Below are 13,827 nucleotides of genomic sequence, written 5' to 3' on the forward strand. Positions count from 1 at the left end.
CGTCTACCCCACCATCAACACTGACCTGCCACTTCATTTATATTCCCACAACAGCTCTCCCCCCTCCGCACTGCGCTGCATTATAAAACACACCTCCAGTCGTCTTCCCCTTGACCATATAAACGCTGAATTATGAGTAAGTCATACCAATATCAATCGTTTATCAAGGCGATAATGGGGAGGTGTTTGAGTGTGAGCAAAATTCACACGATGAGATTTCGAATGAATAAATCAAGAATCTTACAGAACGCGACCCTTTCTAATTTCGAGTCTTCCAAAACGCGACTCTTTCTAATTTAGTCTTTCAAAACGCGACCCTTCCTAATGCAGAGTCTTTCAAAACGCGACCCTTTCTAAATTCAAAGTACGATTAGTTTGTCAGGATCTTCTTCAAAACAGAAACCGTATCAGGCAAGCAACACGAATGAATTATCTTCCCTCACATCTTTTATGCCAACTCGAGAATGGCGACAGGGAACTTCAAAGCCGTCAAGACAAATATATGAATGATAAAAATCCCACAAAAATGGCTCGAGTGAGGGGGTTACTCCTTCTTCCGTCTCTCTTTTTAAATAATCACAGTATAGAACGCCAAAGGATGGGGAATTATAGGACAAAACCACAATATACGATGGGAAATAATCACCAATATCTTTGGATTATACTTCCAAACTCTTCACCCACACCCACCCGTACATATTATATATACACACACCCACACACCCGTCGGCACAATACCACGACACAACTGGCTAAATAAGGCGATAAAAAGCCAACCCCCATCGACGCGAGCGCCCCAAAGAAAGGTCAGGGTCCACGGCTCAGGACGAGGATATGGCTGGCTGGAGGTCGAGACCAGCGGCGGAAATGGCGGGTAAATAATAAAACAAAAACATAGGTAGGGCGCGCGCGCGAGCCAACCCCCCCCCCCCCCCCCCCCCCACACACACACACACACACACACACACACACAACAATAACACGTCTGTAGATATGTATAAACACGTGAAGGATTTCTGCATCGGGGTTCTCGTGCAGACGCGATCGCTCGCTCTCTCTCGCACACACACATGCACACGCAGGTGCGTGCAAGCAACAGGTGTGTGCAGCAAGGGCGAGCCAGCCATCTGGTGGGCAGAGAAGAAGAAAAGACAGACCAATTACCATATCCCCTCCCCTCCCACATCACCCCCCCCCCCAAACTACAAGCGTAGGGAGGGAGGGTGGCCAGCGTGTTCCCTGAGAAGGTCGGCGGGTCTACAGGGGTCAGACAAGAGACGGGAAAGTTCCCCAGTGAGGAACATTCTGCTGATATACCAAGAGACGTTGGTACTGTGGGGCTGCCAGACGATGTAACGCGTAGCTTCGTAAAAGGAGATGACGTTAACAGACAGGTTAACATCTTCACGCACGTGCGTATATCTTACTTCGATTCGGGTAAGGGACTGATAGACGCAAGATGCGCACACACACACACACACATACACACAAGCGTTATTTCTCCACAGAAAAGACGCGACACAATTAAAAAATTCTATATGTGTCACCCTCCCGAGAACATGAGATTATGCTTACTTGAAATGAACAAAGAAAAATCATTTGAAAAACCAGCAGAAAGGCATGTAAAACAACTATTAACAAATAAAAGAGGCAACAGGAAATGGGTGGAGTGGAAATGAAGATGACAAACAAAATCAACGCGAGGAGTACATAAAAACAACAGGAACAGACAGACAGACATTCGTATTAAGCAGTGGCTGCTCTCACGAAGGGAACAGCTTCACAGATTCCATAGGCAAATAAAGGCTGAGTGAGATTCACAAAATGCGGGGTGTTACCCCAATTGCTACGCCTCGTCCGTGTTCCATACTGGACTCAGAAGAAAAACAGAGAGACCAAGAATTCAATGAAGACGTAATCTTAAAGCTACGCCCATTATCATGTATTCTACACAGAAAGAAACAGTACAAAAAAGGCAATATTCCTCCTTGGTAGACTCAAAAAGGAAATCTCCCAAATAAGTTCGATGAACTCTCTCAAAGAATTATAAACGGCATTTTGAGGTACGTTAAAAGATGAAATAGTTAAAGAGCTTATGACCTGACGAACTCAATGAGGATAAAACTTTGCTGCAATAAGCAAGGAAGGCCTGAAGTAAAAATGGTTTGTCTAATGATCCCTTCCCCTTGTGTATTTGGAGGCACAGTGAAACAATGTACAAAAAACTGAGAAGGTTTTTAACAGTGACACTACTAATCATACTCCTGATGTTTTCTTAGTACTGTCTGAAAACTGAGGTGGTGCATAGTCGTCCCTACTTTTATCTAATATGTTAATTTTGACATAATATATCCATTTAGAATTAAGCAAATATTCTAAACACTGGCTCTCAGCCTTATCACATCAATACTAATTATAGGTACGATATAGCATATTCCCAGTAATCAAAGTTCAGTGCCTCAAATTTCAGTAGTTAATCATCATCAGCTATAAAACAAGTCTTGCTGCCTGTACAAGAACCTTCATCAGAGCAGCGGAGCACAACCGCGACCTCTAGACGGTCAGAGACAAGGTCAACAGGAGCACCCCGGAACACTACATTCCACAGCCTTCACAAACTATAGCCCAGCCTTCACAAACTATAGCCCAGCCTTTCTTCAACAGGCATTCGTCAGTTACCCAACGAAAACTGACCATCCGTACCCTTACATCCTCCAATGTGATGTAACAACGAAGCTCAGAAATCCATGGTGGCCAAGCCTCATGTTAAATCGCACCTCCTCAACTTCCCAACTTTTGCATGTATAGCTCAGTCAGGGGTAAACCATAGCCCCTTAACACAGATGAACACCCCCCCTGCATCCATATGATGCACTGCACTCATCACATACAGTAACTCAAGCTAAAAGAAAGATTTTGGAATACTCATCAAGTAAAATAACTCATGCTAAGAGAAAGTTTTTGGAATACGATGTTTATAGAGCAAGAATAAAAATCCATGCAAAAAGTGTTGTTGTATAAATGAAGGGCACTGTGTCTATCTAGTAGCAAGTAATGAGTGAAAATCATGAATGGCCATGATATGACCGATTTCTGGGGGCAACTCTGTAGGTGATGAAAACGTTTTCATAAATCCTTCTAAGAAAATAACAGCTTGCAAAAAGTATAACACTCCCTAACACAAAGAAGCATGCTCATATGGCATCTACAAATTTACACGACTTAATATGTAAATTTCTACGAACACCTTCACCAACAACACAATATTGCAGTCAACCCCATAAGACTTTACCAACACACATACCATCAATTACCATCAAAACTTCCCATCATCCCCATTAGCTCTTCAGTTTCAAGACCTTCTTACTCAACATGAATTTACATAGGATCAAAGTCCAATAAAACACCCTTGGTAGGAGTGTTGCAGTCCAATGACCACACTTACTTGATATATATATACCTATCTTATCAGTAAGGTTAAAGTCATTACTAATTCATATTAGCAACTTGAAGGCAAAAAAATATAAAAAAAAAGTACCTAGGAATAAAGAAATAAAATGAAATGTTATGAATAACTGAAGCATATGTAGAGTCTTTGTTTTTATGAAGTTATTACGCTCATTATTTCTGCCAAAAACTGAAGGTAGTAATGGAACAAAAAATGATGGCTGATACTGCCTATACAAAACTAAAATACTGACTGACCAGAAAAACAGCCTTGTGAAACAAGACACAGTGACATTCCTGTCACACTCCAGTGAAAATCAAGACTAAAGTCTTTTTCACATCCACGTGCTCAACATTCCACTGAAATAATGCTCTAACATTTATAATGAAAAAAACAAAAGTGGTTTCTTGCCTGCTTCAATTTCAAAGGAATTAAAGGTCAAACTAAGTCAATCAATCTAACTCAGAGTTGCCCCACCAGATCACTTCTTTAAATCAGTGCTACATGCAAATTGCTCTTCATGTAAAGTTAGCTGTCACCATGTAGCTGGCCACCCATCCTTCATAACTGGATTTACGGGTGGATTGTAAAAAAAAAAAAAAGAAAAAAAAAGAAAGAAAAAACACCCACTCTTTGTACCTATCCTACAAATGAGCTGTAACATCAAAGATCACTTATCCCTAAATTCTTTTCAGAATAGGAGATTTCTTAACAAACAGGCATTGTCTCATAACTTGTCCCTCACAGTAAGTTGCCAAGGAAAGACTGGCCACAGAGGCTTCTGCTGATTCACTGTCCATTATAAAAACAGAGGTCCAGAAATGAATGCTCATGCATGTACTGAAGAACTTTAACAAAATGATTCTACATTCTTCGCTCTGTTCAATAAGTATTAACGATAACTACAATTTTCAGTGAATGTTATCAGTAACTAAGGCCCTGCTAACTTTTAAATTTTTCATTTTCCTTACAATACAAAGCAACCTTGACTTCTGACCTTGAGACTAAACATCAATGGGAATTTGTCTTGTCCTATTGGAATCATCAAAGAAGTGTTGATGGAATTAACCTACCTTGTCCTATGGGAATAGTCGAAGCAAAGTGTCAATGGAATTCACTTAAATGAACTTGAATTATCTAAAAAAAGTTATCTTCGGATCAAATCAATGGCAACAGTGACCTTGACCTCCAAACATTGACACAAATATCAACAGTGCTCTTTGATTTCCTACAAAAGTGTCTTGGCATCACACTGTAGTGCAACCAGACAAAGCATTTTGAGCAATCCTCTAAAAACTAAATTATGGATGGACGAATGAACTGAAAAGCTACTTACAAAAGACGCCCCAAAAACTTTATTTTGTAGAGATTAATTGAATTCCTTTGACATCCTTCCTGCCACAGACAATCAAGGGGTGACATTGGTAGAGATGGTAGCAAACGTGATGGCATGGGTGGAGGCAGAGGTGGTGAAAGGTGTAGTGTCCTAATTAATAGTACAGGTAATGGCACAGGTGAGAGAATGGGTGGCACGATGACATCAGAAGATGTAGAAGGTAGGGTGGCAAGGTTGGTGGTGGAAAAGGGATGGCAAAAGTGACAGCTAGCTAGTGGTGACACTGGAAAAGGTGGTAGTGATGGCAGCAAAGAGTGTGGAAGAGATGGTAGTAGTGGTACTAACAAACAGGGCAGCAGAAGTGCTGACAGTTGGTACTGATGGTGGCAAAGGGGTTGTCAGATGATAAGTTCGTGTTACTGTTACATAGGCAGGCACCAGACTCATGCTCTTTGATTCAAAAAGCATGGCAGTGACCCTGACCTTTAAAAATTTGACCTCAAAATCAACTAGGACCAGCCCTACCCCAATGGAAGCATATGGGCCAAGTCTTAACAAAAGTTAACAATTTATGACTGTGGAAGTGACCTTCTGACATGAAAACCAAAATGGACTTTCCTTGCTCTAAATGAAATACGCATGCTAAGTCTCAAAACTTAGTTTTACAGTGCCTTAATTATATCACAAAACATGTGTACAATTACTCTTTAAGTCTGTCATTATTATACATCTAACTTAATGTTTGAAAAGTTAGAAAAATTATATACTTCATTACACACATATAAGCATAATTCATGATATATCAATGCCATCAAGGCTGCCTAATTCTTCAATCTTAAAGCAAATCAGTTCTGAATTTCATTGATAACAAATCTTAGAAACACCACAGATAAAACAAAATTAACTACTGAACATCTGTATCAAATTATGCAAAAATCAACAGGAATAGAAACCATAACAAACCAAGTATGCTCCCCTAAACCTTTACATGAAACACAATTGGAGTCTAAACCAGCAACAGTCATCATTATGTACTGGTGATCCTATACAATTTCTGAAAACCCTACTAAAAATCCATAGCTTTCAGAAAATGTTATTCATTTACTCATATGGAATAAAACAAACCCAAATGAGTTCAATACACACATATCATGAATGACTAAATTGCAAAATCACAGTACAATATTTCCTTTCATTATTTTGCTGTACCTTCCCTCATTTTCAAACAACTTTTACTGAATCTTACACCATACCCAACAGTACACATAGTTCTGTTCTTCAAAACCAAATCAAAATTACATCATCAGCATCAGAATTAAAACAATGATATGAATGTTCCAATATCAAGCAAAGTTTCAGATTCCTGGTTCCCATTATGCTACCATCTCTTAAAATTCTGTTCAGATTAAGGTGTATTTCCAATTCTCAAAGAAATTTTTAAAACAAGAAAATGTGTCAGTAAAGCACTTATGATCCTCATTTATGGTTTTGACCCCCAAACCCCAACCCATCCCCAGTAAATGTCATCTTTCAACCTTAATCTATGACCTAAAAACCTCCACAATTTAATCAGACGTCTTTTAGTTCCTCTGGAGCACCTTGGCCATTTACCACAAGACACAGGGATAACATCTATGTAAAATGTGGATTCTGTTCTATGAGAGATTCAGGTTTCTTTATATGGAAACATGTTTGCCAAGGATCTCGGCCATCTCTAATGATACCAACATAAAAAATCATGACATGGCATCATCATCCTCATCTCAACAATGTAAATTAATGTTAATCCCCAGTGTTACTTCATTTCATTTTGGGGTCAGTACTACAGGCTTAAATCTCAGCTGTTATAACCACCTATCCATGCAGCAACTATAACACTGATCAACCCATTATTGCCTAAAGCCATGCTCTTTACTCCCCTCTCTAATCAAATGTGTAATTAAGCATCAAAAACATAACCTCCATGGAACTATAGGTAAGCATATCCTAGATCACCTTATATGGATGCTGGTTGCAAAAACCTGTCCACTGCAGTATATTGGTCAACTGCTGAAGGTTAATCAAGAGGCCCATGGCCACCATGTCAAGCATCAAGGCGAGAGAGTTACAAACTTAAAAGGAAGGGGGGTGAAAAGGAAAGGAAGGAAGACAAAGAGAATGTAACAAACTACCAATAAATATCTATGACGAGATTTTGCATATACATAGGGATAATTCACCACATATGCTGCCTTTTCAATGTAGTTATTATCTGCTACAATGCATGTTGCATGGTTGTCAATGTTGGGTTTATCCAGGACCATTTTTACCAACTTGCCTATTCTTTCCCTAATGGTTTCAGTTTTTACTCCAAGCAGACTTCTCACTGAAATATCTTACTTCTCATTTCAAAGGGCAAAACATTAAAATATCTCATATTTCTCAAATCTTTTTCTTTTGATAAAATTCATGTAATTCTGGTCATTAAAATCAGTCTTTCTTCCTTATTACAAAACTTTTAGTCCTAATTAATTTTCTTTAATTCCCTACTTTGTTGCAATGCAGAAAGTGTCATTATTTTCCTTGTTTTCTTTCTAAATTCTAATCTGCATTGTTTTTCAAGAGAGTTACTACAAGTCTGCCACTAAGCAATGCTCATCATGCTCAATTAATCATGCTATTTTTCTCTGCAGAAAGACAAAACTAGTCAGGAACAAATAACCTGGGCTTTTTGAGAAAAATTCTCACTTGGCTCCCTGTTCCCTCTTTTGGAAAGTTATGTGGAAGGGAAGATTTCTGAGTTCCTCCTCCAGCCCCTTTTGGCTGCCTTCAACACCAATAAGGAGATACATGGGGAGTACCCTTTCTCATCAGTCTTCAGGGAAAATTATCATTAACAAGCTCAAAAATAATTACTTACCTGCCATCACCATAATACATATCAGTGTTCAGATATAAACCTGTATGAATTCTCAAGAGAGTGCAATACTAGTCACCTGCTATAATTTTGCAATGATGTACTTCATGTATAAGAACAGACATTTCTACATTCCTTAAAGAATGTTTTGCTAATATCATCCTGCTAAAAGAGTGATATGGAAATGAGAAATTCAAAATACATGAAAAACAACATGCTTAACTTGTGCCTCATGAAATTAAGTGGACCATTCATCCAAATCATCTGAGCTTCAAAATCAATCACCAAAGACACTAAGCTGAGTCATGAGGTGAGATCTCTGTCTATTCAGCCATTCTCGTACAAAAAATTATTATCATGTATACACCATTCCAAGCATTCTTCCTCCATTTCTCATACTCCATTACTGTTCCACTCTATTTCCCCATGTCACTGGTGTCTTTTTTTCACACCAACCCCTTCAATCATATTATCATACACTCACTTTGTACATTCCCCATCTTGCTTTCTTTGCCATTCTTTACCACTCTGCAAGTCATCTCCTTTGCATTCCTTGCCAAAGCAAATCTCTCATACACCATCTCATTGCTTTCTTTATTCCAACCACTTGCACCACATGCTCCTCTCAAATAAACAAATATACAAATATACAAATTTCTATTAGGGGACCCAATGACTCCTGTACCCTGTTGTATCCCTTATCAGTCCTTCCATATCACCAAACTTAGCCAAGATAGATCCCACATATTTAAATTCTGTCATCTCTTTCAGACCCCCCCTCAAAAAAAAAAAAAAGAAAAAAACTATAACACAGTTTAGTATACTTCTTTTCCCACTCTTTAGGACTTTGCAAAATCTATACTTTCACCAAGTTTCCTTTCAAACATGGTTACTTTACTTCCATTTACCTTCAATTGCCTATGCGTACACTCACCACAAAACACACACAACCTTCTCCAACTCCCCTTCATTCTCAGCAAATAACATAATATCATCTTCAAACAGGCATGTCCCCACCACAACCAACTCCTTCACAATTCCTATGGTTCTTAAAATACAACCAACCTTTCTCCCATCCATTACTCACATCTCAGCTTCTGTTTTTCTACTGATATCTTCACTGATCATCACTCACAACACTCCTTTACAGCTTCAAATCTTTTCAATCTAAAATTACATGATACCAAGATTGCCTATTTCTTTCCAACATGCCAGCCTTTCTCTACCTTACATCTAGATGCAACATTCTTCTCTTACCTGCAGATCTCAGTGAGGTAACCAATCACTCTGCCCAACACCTTTCATTATGGGTGAGTGTTGCAGTGATGATGGGCATCACTAATATAATGTACTAAATGACAGATATGCAAAAGAGAGTTGTTGAATGCGAACCCAATGAGACAGGCAAAACGTGGGGCTTCTCATTCTTTCTTTTGGAAGCAAGTGTGAAACTTTGCAGTGGCTCTGGTAAGAAATGAAATGACTAAGGTAAAAGGTGTGGTGAAAGTACGAAGCATGGACAAGAGGCCCATGTGTAGAGATACCAAAAGAGATTGAGTGAAAAGTGGCATAGGGTGAAATTAAATGAAAAGAGGGAGTGGAAGGGAGGTGTGGGGGTAAAATATGTGGCATGCAGAAGGTGGAATATCTATGTATGAGAAAAGAAAGTAAGTAGTGGGATGAGGAAGTCAACTTGAGAAAGAAAATTTGCAACAATGGCATAGCATATGGGGGGTGATATGCTGTCCACAGGCTGACATTGGGCATATGAAGTGGTCATTGTAAACCATGGAATAGTGTATGGGGCTTGGACATCGATTGTTATCTCTGGTTTCAATATGATATATACAACAGTTAGAAAGTGGATGTGAAAATGAGGCTAACGTTCACTTATTCCTGATAAATCATGCTCAGGAGAGAGGCAGTCTTGTATAAAAAAAAAAAATCATCTAAAAATATGACACCAAAATTCCCGAGTTCAAGCACAATCAATCAAAAGAAACTCCTGAGAGCCACTAACCTTAACATCAGGCTCTACTGGTGAAGCTGGTACGGTGATGGTGACTGTGCCAGAATTTGGCCTTGGGGGTGGTGGTGGAGGTGTAGATGTCGGCCGTTTCGCTACCTAAAAAAAAGGGGGAAAGAATATTCTTTGTCAAATCAATACAAAAAAAAGAAGGATACTTTTAGTCTGGAAACATTACTTACTGATTTAGGACCATATAACAGGACCAGATGACAATCATTAAACATTAAACCATGATAGCTAGTGCATCTTTGATGTTTAAAGAAAATCTGAAAAAACCATAATTCATGTCTTCATTCAAAATAATATTGTGCGGAAATGAAGGGCTCATTTCTAAGCATAAGTGAAATGCAAAACAGCAGTGATAAATGAGAACAACAAACCTTTTCCCACAATATATGAAAATATGAAAAACAATACTTCATGTACATCAACCACAGTGATAAATTAATGATACATGAGTAACCCTTGATTTCCATTCCAGAAAGATAATTAAACAGGCCATCACCTTACCTGTACAGTGATGGAGTGAGCAGGGTGAATGGTGGGAGTCTGTGTGACAGGGAAGACACTGTGGTGAGCAGGTGTGGACGGCGTGCTGGGTGTGGGGTGGTAAACTGAGCCATGAGAGGTGGGGTATGTGGATATATGGTGAGTAGCAGCCACAAGTGCAGGTGCAGGAGGGAGCTGCTGGGATTGTGAAGGAACACCATGGGTAATGGATGGTGGAGGGGGAGCCAAAGTTGGGGTTTCCATAAGAGGGGGAGAAGGGGGGGATGGGATACCCCCAATGTTGAGCGGCCGCACCTCTGACACTGCCAGTGGGCGGCAGTGGCGCTCCTCTCCTGGAGTCTTCTCGTGATCAAAATCTAAACGGGTTGGAAGTGCTCTAGGACCTGTTGAAAAAATATCATTGATTTAGTACATTTAACATGTAAACCATTTAAAATTCTTTACAATTAACTATTTTACAAGCAAGATGCATAGGTATGTATATTTGCGTGTGTGGACGTGTATGTATATACATGTGTATGGGGGTGGGTTGGGCCATTTCTTTCGTCTGTTTCCTTGCGCTACCTCGCAAACGCGGGAGACAGCGACAAAGCAAATAAATAAAACAAATAACAAGCAAGTAGAAAAATTTGAATCCTATCTATCAACTTTCTTGCTTTTATGTATCACAGATTAAATCTGTAAATTATATCTGATATTATCATATAATGATACATCATACATACTGATATATACTGATATCATTATACAAGCCCAGGACACCTTTTTTGAGGTAATTGTAGCTTCAGGGGTACATTACACCTTGGAGCAGGGAAATAAGAATAAATGTCCCAAAGTGAAGCTTTAGTTTGACAAAACATGGGCCTTGTCAAAGATGAATAAAATCATCTTACTTCATCTAGACTTAAAGTTCTAAAGTAAAGCTTTAGCATAAAACCTATAGGCCCCTTAAAAGCTGAATAAAATCATCTGGTGTCAATTAAAATAAATGTCCCCATGTGAAACTTTAGCCTGACAACTCATAGGCCCCACAAAAGCAGGATAAAACTGTCTGACATTAGCAACAATAATAGTCCCTATGTGAAGCTTTCGTTCAATGACCCATGGGTCCCGAAAAAGTTAAACAAACTGTCTGGTATTAGCTAAAATAAAAGTCCCAAGTGGATCTTCACTTTGACCACCTGTATGTTATGGAGACATGTAAGGACAAGGATCAATGAAGACTCTTGCCATGGTCACTCCTTTGATGGGATTTCCCAGAGGAAAAAGGAATCACAGATATAGATAGCTTGATAGAAAGATTATTCCAAAGTATAAATCTAATGATTTAATATATCTGGTTATGATCATTCCTAAGAAGAATAAATCACTAGTTTTTCAAGCAAACCTGAACAAATATAATCTGTATCTTTTGGACGGTACTCCTCAAAAAGACAACTCTTAAATCTAAATTCACTCACCGGGAGTTACTGGAGTAGCAGAACTAGGCGTGGTAATGGGTAAAGTGTGTCCTCCAGACAAGGAGTGATGGATTGATTCATGACTGGGTTGTATATTTTTGATGAGCCTCCCCCACGCCGCAACATTAATGTTCATCTGATTTGGTCTTGGCACCTTTCCTTTTTGCATAAACAATTTCTTCTGTCGCTGTAACTTGGGTTTGCGTGAGATCATTGGATTTAGGAATTTGATCTGTTGGGAAGAAATAAAAATTGATGGATATCAATTCACAGAATATGAAGTCAAGCAGTCAATTTATCAACCATCCTTAATTCTATTACCACGTACATGGGGTTAATCAAATGCATGTAGCTTAACCTCAAATTATCTCTTGCATTATAAAGTAAATATAGTCTTCCATGTTTCTTCTTATTCACTTTATACATTAATTTTTTTCTAAAGTAAGGTTAATGCCTCTACTCACAATTCCACTTTTTCAAGCAAGAAACACCCTCAGTGTTGATAACTGATTCATCAGTCATTCCCTGTCATCCTTACCTAAAATAACCCACAGTTTCAGTTGTTCTCTTATCTGTATCTTTCTTTTACAGTCTTTCTCTTTTTGGTATACCTTTAACTATACTATCATATATCTTCATCAAAATATAAAAAAAATTTTACAACATAAATGGCCATTCTGATAATATCTTTAGGTGTTACCAGACTCTCCCTTATTGTAACTGCATTCATTACAGCCTACATGTACCAAAATCAGCAACAGAAATTGAGAAACATTATCATCACTGCAGTACAGTAGGCACTACTTTTGATACATTACAGATGAAAGCAGAGTGCTGATGCATGAATAAGGCTGTTGCTTGTTACTGATAATACATCACTAAGGCATGGAAAACAATTAAGTACAAAAAAATATACAAAAAAAGCAATGTATTTAAATTCTCATGATCAATCAGTTCACTAATGGATCTGTGATACATCAAACGCTAAAATTATCAAGTCAACAGACTTGGTTGATATCAATAATTCAATATATACTAAACAAGCAACTGATCTCTGTATATCAGTGAAAATTCCACTAAGCTACGTCTCTTGTGCTGCCAGTTGTTAACTATACTAAGCTGGCAACTAAAAACACCAATTGTGACACAGTGCAAAGTTACTAAAGTGCCAGCTATCATCTCAATTGAGATGTACACGAAAACTCTATACAGATTAAAAAGAAAACCCTACCTCAGCAAACAGCAGTCCCTTTGGTTCTAGCTGAAGCGCCATACCGTGTCTTACGTCATCGATGAACTCCTCCAACCTTAGGAACTTTACCGCACAAAGTGACCGCCAGTCTCGCCAGTAGATGTCTATTTCTAAATCTCTAGATTTGTCTAAATCGATGCTAAATCTGTGGTGTGAAAAAAAAAATCAATTATTGAGTTATTCAATAGCAAGTATAACTAAACAAGTAATACAAAAAGAGAAAATGAAGTATTCATGTTAGAAACACAAGAATGAACAGATCACTGTGCAGAACAGTACATCTTCCATACAGATGTATCAATGATATATAATTGTAAGTACAGTCACGTAGTTACACTATTACTGAAGAAAGTAATTACAGAAAAAGTCTCTTAAGAATAGTCTTTGTTCTCCATTGTATCATTCTGCCAGTACACATAGCAGGACTCTCTCACATAATATGGTTTTCACTGTTTGAGAATAATCTTGCTGTACTAGACAAAGACCACATGCAAAGACACAAGCTATGACTAAGAGGTCCCTTAATTGAATAGCAAAATGACTATGCTATCCAAAGTTGACTTACTTATTAATTAATAATTTGGTTCATGAAAATGTTAAATTCATCCAACAATAAACTGAAGCAAACAATGAAAACCGGTCATTAAAAAAGGTCACAATGTGAATCGGCAGTTATCCCCATCCCCATAACATATCTACCAATACTTCACCAATTCACCCCAAGTAAACTTCACATATCTGATGTCCAAATAAACACAAAACCACTCCTGGGAAGGGTAAGGCAACAACTTTATATGGAAATTGAAGTCTTCCTGCATAAAAAAATATGCATCTTGCAGCAAATCTTATTTTCTGTACACAGAACAGCGGAAGAGGCATAAACTAAGCATCAAAGG

General features: G+C 38.4%; 1 protein-coding gene across 8 annotated transcripts in view; it reads right to left on the bottom strand.

Annotated features, from left to right (window-relative positions):
• Pkn (serine/threonine-protein kinase N) overlaps positions 1–13,827 on the bottom strand; it is a 418,274-nt gene that overhangs the window by 161,263 nt on the left and 243,184 nt on the right. For 6 of the 8 annotated variants that reach the window (XM_071661071.1, XM_071661070.1, XM_071661072.1 and 3 more), the window contains 4 exons: positions 12,911–13,076; positions 11,680–11,911; positions 10,220–10,602; positions 9,701–9,805 (listed from right to left, as the gene is read on the bottom strand). In XM_071661071.1, the coding sequence (XP_071517172.1) occupies positions 9,701–9,805; positions 10,220–10,602; positions 11,680–11,911; positions 12,911–13,076 (886 nt within the window). The remainder of the gene's footprint in view (positions 1–9,700; positions 9,806–10,219; positions 10,603–11,679; positions 11,912–12,910; positions 13,077–13,827) is intronic. The other 2 variants (XM_071661069.1, XM_071661068.1) reach the window with 1 other exon arrangement.

Source organism: Panulirus ornatus, chromosome 73 (assembly GCF_036320965.1).
Source record: "Panulirus ornatus isolate Po-2019 chromosome 73, ASM3632096v1, whole genome shotgun sequence".
NCBI classification, from domain to species: Eukaryota; Metazoa; Arthropoda; class Malacostraca; order Decapoda; family Palinuridae; genus Panulirus; species Panulirus ornatus.